At 29.2% G+C, this 5,922-nt stretch overlaps 1 protein-coding gene across 1 annotated transcript; it reads right to left on the minus strand.

The window, feature by feature from the left end:
- Positions 1–272: 272 nt before the first annotated feature.
- LOC119569336 (integrin beta-PS-like) lies at positions 273–4,906 on the minus strand (the record flags this gene model as incomplete). Its single annotated transcript, XM_037917544.1, has 6 exons — positions 273–446; positions 2,982–3,088; positions 3,364–3,538; positions 3,913–4,149; positions 4,304–4,435; positions 4,754–4,906. Coding segments are annotated over 6 exons (963 nt in total), but the record flags the coding sequence as incomplete, so codon positions are not given.
- Between the last annotated feature and the right edge of the window lie 1,016 nt (positions 4,907–5,922).

Here is a 5,922-nt window from a genome sequence, read left to right on the forward strand (position 1 = left end):
TTTTTCAGCAAGCATTATATGTACTACTAATCATATGTAGTTCATGCCATAAACATCATAGTTAATCAAATCAATCAGCTAGACCTCCTTTTCCCACTTTCATAGGTTGGTCCTGCAAAGCTTACTAAAATATAAAATTTTAAAAATATATAATTAAATCTATTAAATTTCATAAGAGATTAGAAATGCATGTCACACAAAAATATCGCACAGTACAAGAATGATGTTCCTGTGCCAATGCCAGATCGTCTGCTGTCCATCTCAGTACCTTCACCCAGTTAGTAACATTAATAGTATAGTTTGGCAATGGCTCGGTCAGTAATGGTGCTGTAGAGGAGGGAGCAGCTATCACAGAGCACTGGATCTTCTGCTAAAGGGCCCGTCTCGTAAACACGACACTGTACACACTCCTTAAAGTCCAGGCACTTGAAGTCAGTGCCACACAGCTACAAGAAATATAAGCATGCTTTAAATAATACTAGACATAGTAAAATAAATAAAGATAAAAAGAAAGAACGAAAGAAGTAAAAAAAAGGGGGGGGGGGCTGCCTGTCAGCATTAGAACCTTTCAATGCTTCTGCTGCAATCACTGACAGGAAAGACATATTAGGAATTAATGAACAGCATCAAGTACAAGAGTTCTTTGCCAGGATCTGTTCCCTATTATGAGCTGGCAAAAATTCTGTTACTTTAAGCTGTCACTAATTGTGGGTGGGAAAAAAACCTGAAGCCTCACCTTCAGCTACTGTACAGGTGTGGAGTTGAAAGTAGTACAGTTTGGCTTTGCACTCCTCGACGTTGAATTCACCAGTCTCAAACACCTGGCACTGTACACACGCCTTGTATGCAATGCATTTGCCCTTGCATGTCTGGGGTGGATGCACATAACCAGGAGAACCCAATTTCATTTAATATATTGGCATTGCAAATTGCGCATTGGGTTTAATGTTGATTTGTGGAGGGATTGAAGACAAGGAAACAGCAGGCAAGGATGCAGGCAGGCAAACAACCATGTAAAAGGGAAAAAAAAATGGAACATACAAAATTAGTTCATATGTTTGCAACATTAAACAATGTTTATATAGCCACTGCACAATTACAAAGTAATTACTGTATATAGATTTACATTTCATTTAATCATGTAGTCTATATGTAACTATGATGTATATAATTATAATATATGTTGCCTTCCAGTGTACATGCAAATACTATAGATAAAATCTACCTAAATATGTAGATGAAAGTGCATGTGTGTGACGGTGGAAATAATTAAAATGTTTTGGACTACAAGTATATGTGTGAATATATTCCCTAACTGCATGCAACGTGTTATCAATGAATCAAGGTTATAAAAACATCTACACAATGTGACACTAATAAATAATACTCAAAACATTAAGTACAAAATTAGAATAGCAGTTCAGCAAATTTACTAAAAGATATTTGTGTTTACAAAAATTTTAAGCAACTGAAGACAGTGCTGAAGGGGATTATTAGCTCTTGCCTTCACAGATAGAATTATGAATTTCAAAAAAGAATATATCTGAATTAGTTAACAAAATTTAAGCCTACAAATTTTCAAATAAAGCATTTTTTTTTTTACATATTGAAACACACACAAACACTATCAACACTTCCCTTAAATGAAAGTGATGCAGAATGTAAAAATCAAGTCTAAACTACAAAGTACCACACACACACCACCACCACTATTATGATTATGATGTGACTGACATCCAGAAGTAGTGATGTAAGGAAACTAAAAGGTTTGCGCACTGCATGGATGAAGCAAACGTGTGCAACTCTACTCCTTAACTGCATCCAGAACATATTCCACCACCAACAGTTACTGTGAGCAACCATTTAACCATGCTGAGATAACTACATACATTCTCTGTATGTAGCTGAATACAAATAACCTATAATCTTAATGGAATTTATCGTAAACACATCCTTTCCCTTGCTTGCCTTTGAATGTGTGTGTGTGTGTATGTATACATATATATAATATATATATATATATATATATATATATATATATATATATTATACATATATATATATATATAATATATATATATATATATATATATATATATATATATATATATATATATATATTATATATATATATATATATGTGATTACACATATGTTCACAAAATCTGAGATTGTGGTGGTAGAAAATGCATTATAAATATCACAACTAATCAACTGATATTGTGCATTTTCAACTGATATACAATATATTGATCTAAACATTTAACAACTATCTTTCAAAAAACATTTGTGTACAAACTGTGGTCCATGCAGTTTGTATGTTAAAATCGAAATAATATTTCAGTGATTTCACTTTAGAAATAAATACCTGGTGACATTAAGATTTAAAAACACATAACATGAGTACAGATCTACCAACAAATAATAATCACTTGTCATGATATATGTGCAAATTTTTGTGTTCTATTGGAAGGTTTCAAAATACCAAAGTAATGGGGTTCTTCACACAACTAGAGCAGGGATAAAATTTGCAAGAGTAAAATTAACCTGTACCTTTTCATCCTGGTTGAGTGTGCTGTATAATATATATACACAAAAATGTAATATCTCTTAGCTTTTACATAATCATACATCTGTTACCCACAATTTTGTCACTTATTAATTTCCTCAGTATAATATAAATGAAATGTACTGACATTCTCCCAGTTTTCATGATTTATGCTCATCATAGTCTAATGAATGAAACATGATACTGAACTGAATACTAAAACAATGAATATATTATGAACCTTTGCACTATCTTGTAAATGACTAATAACACTTTGAAGATGTTACCTACAAAACAGAAGAAAAGGAAAGCAAGAGAGAAAATATATATCTGTTGCTATTCCATTACAAATTGATTAGAGAACAGTAAAAAAACCTACTACTGAGCACATATTATGAATATAATGAACTTTTAAATACAAAGAGACACTTACCGGACAGTCCTCACACCATTTGCCCGAATATCTGCCATCAGCTGTCTCATAACACTTGCACTGGTTACACTCACATTTTCCTTGGTTTGAACAAATGTCTCCAGTATCTGAAATGAACGAGCAAACAGCATGTCAGGGATGTAACATAATGTGCCTTCCTTACACCTATTTTTCACTGACTCATAGTAATTGAATGGGAAGGGTGGATCAGTGAGAAGGAGAGAGGGTAGGCAACAATAAATAATTCCATTTTATTTGAGGCAACTACAATCCAGGAAGTGTGAGCCAGTTTCTATCAGCCCATCTCATATATGAATGATCAAATGAATTTTTTTGCATTATCCACCTGGATTACAAGCACTCTGAATATATGTGTACTCACCAGGGTTTACACAATTGCTTTCACTGTCTTCACAATTACAGGCCTCTCCAGTCCAACCTGGCTTGCATTTGCATTCATTGCAGATGCATTCACCATGATCAAGTCCTGAACACAGAAGTCCATTGTGACGATCACAGAGGAAGTTGGTGCATTCGCAGAATTTTCCACTTACAATCTGTTGACAGCAAATTTTCATTGTGCATCAAATAAAATTAATAACAATTTTGGTAGATGTTTAATGCATTAGTAGTACTCTAATAATATTGTTTTTCTATTACCCCTTACATTTTACTGACAGTAAGCTATGCAAGAGATCAAACTTTCACAAAAGAGGGACACATATATTCCTTTCATATACTTTTCAAAATTTAACATGGCTGTATTATGAAAACTTCATCTCTAATATATGTCTTCAAATCTATCTCTAATATATGTCTTCAAATCTATCTCTAATATATGTCTTCAAATCTTGTATGTAGATTCAAAATGAAGAAAACAGACAGAAAGAAAAAATGATTGTACACAAATATGAAAGTGAACCAGTCATACCTCTTCAGAATGATCTCTCTCATTACACTTGCATTCTCCACAAGTGCAGGTGCCTCGGCCGCTGCATATGGCTGATGTGTTGGTCTCTCGGCAGCTTGAGTCATCATAGTCACCCGTTGCCCAGGGTGTGTTTGAGCCACACTCACAGTTGCTCCCAAAGAAGCCATCGTCACACTTGCAAACTCCACACTGGTATGTGCCGTGGAAGTTGCACTGCTCAGCTCCAATTATGTAGCCCTGAGGAGAATATATCTTTGAGCAATCGATAATAAAGATACACAGATAGAGGCATGTTACTCAAACAGCGTATGTATATCTGTAATGTACCATTCTATACTATAACAATAAAATTCACACACACACACAAATAAAGGCTAAAATGTAATCTTACAGGGTCACCAGGGCGTTCGCACTGACAATCACAGAGCATTGTGAGATCGATGGTGAGGTTCTCTCTCAAACCGACTGGATAAATGCCAATGAGCTGCCTCCAATCCTCACGGTTCTCAGGACACTTCTCGACCTGGTAAATAATGACACAGATTCTTACTACAACTTAGTTGGGTATACAAATTATGAAAAAATATATACAATATAATAATTATCATACATGTACAAAATTATTTTACTTTCCAAACAAAGGATATAATGAAAAAAAGACACTACTCTCTATTTAAAAATTATGGGACAAGAAGTTGAAAAAAAAATGAATAAAAAAAAAAAAAAAAAAAAAAATAATAATAATAATAAAATAATAATAATAATAATAAAAATAAATAAATAAATAAAATAAACAACATCAATCAATCAACAAACAAAATCATGCAAATAAGTTACTTACGGTAACTTCAATTTTAAATTCCACCTGGTCGCCAACTTTCAGTCCCTGGCACACCGAGGTCTCCCTCTCTGTGCCGTCCTTGCACTTTGAGAAGTAGCGGATGTTGACTGGGGCCGTCGCATTGTCCTTCAGCTCAACTTTGCTGGTAATTTTCTGCAGGGGGGAAAATATTTTATATATATATATATATATATATATATATATATATATATATATATAATATATATATATATATATTATATATATATATTTTATATATATATATATATATACATATATACATATATACATATATACAAAAAATATATATATATATATATATTATATATATATGTAATTTTATATTATATATATATATATATATATATATATATATATATATATATATATATATATATTATATATATATATTATATATATGTATATATTATATAAATATATGATATATATATTATATATATTATCAATACTATCAATAACAATATATGTATATATATTACATTTTTTCAGTATTATATACTATTATATTTATATATGATTATATACATATTATATCTATATATTCTATTATATTCTATATTATCATCTAATTATATTATATATATATTTATATATATATATTTAATATATATATATTTTAAAAATATATATATACTACACTACACTATATACAACATATATACACATATATATTATATATACATATATTATACATATATCTATTAACATATTTTATATATATATTATATATACATATAATATATACTATAATATATAATATACAATATATATATATATATATACATATATATATATTAATACATATATATATATACATATAATATATATACATTTATATACTAAATATAGATTATTATAATATATAATAAATAATATATATACATATATTAACATATATATAATATATTCATATATATACTATATATATAATTATATATGATATATATAATTATATAAAAATTTATTAAATTATATAAACATATAGAATAATATTAATATAAATATATACATTATATTTAATTTAGATATATATTTTTTTTTTTATATATCTATTTATATTATATATATAATATATTATATATATATATATTATAATAATATCTATATATATCTATATATGTTAAATCATATATATTTAATTAAAATAT

This window comes from Penaeus monodon, unplaced genomic scaffold, assembly GCF_015228065.2.
Source record: "Penaeus monodon isolate SGIC_2016 unplaced genomic scaffold, NSTDA_Pmon_1 PmonScaffold_14250, whole genome shotgun sequence".
Lineage (NCBI taxonomy): Eukaryota > Metazoa > Arthropoda > Malacostraca > Decapoda > Penaeidae > Penaeus > Penaeus monodon.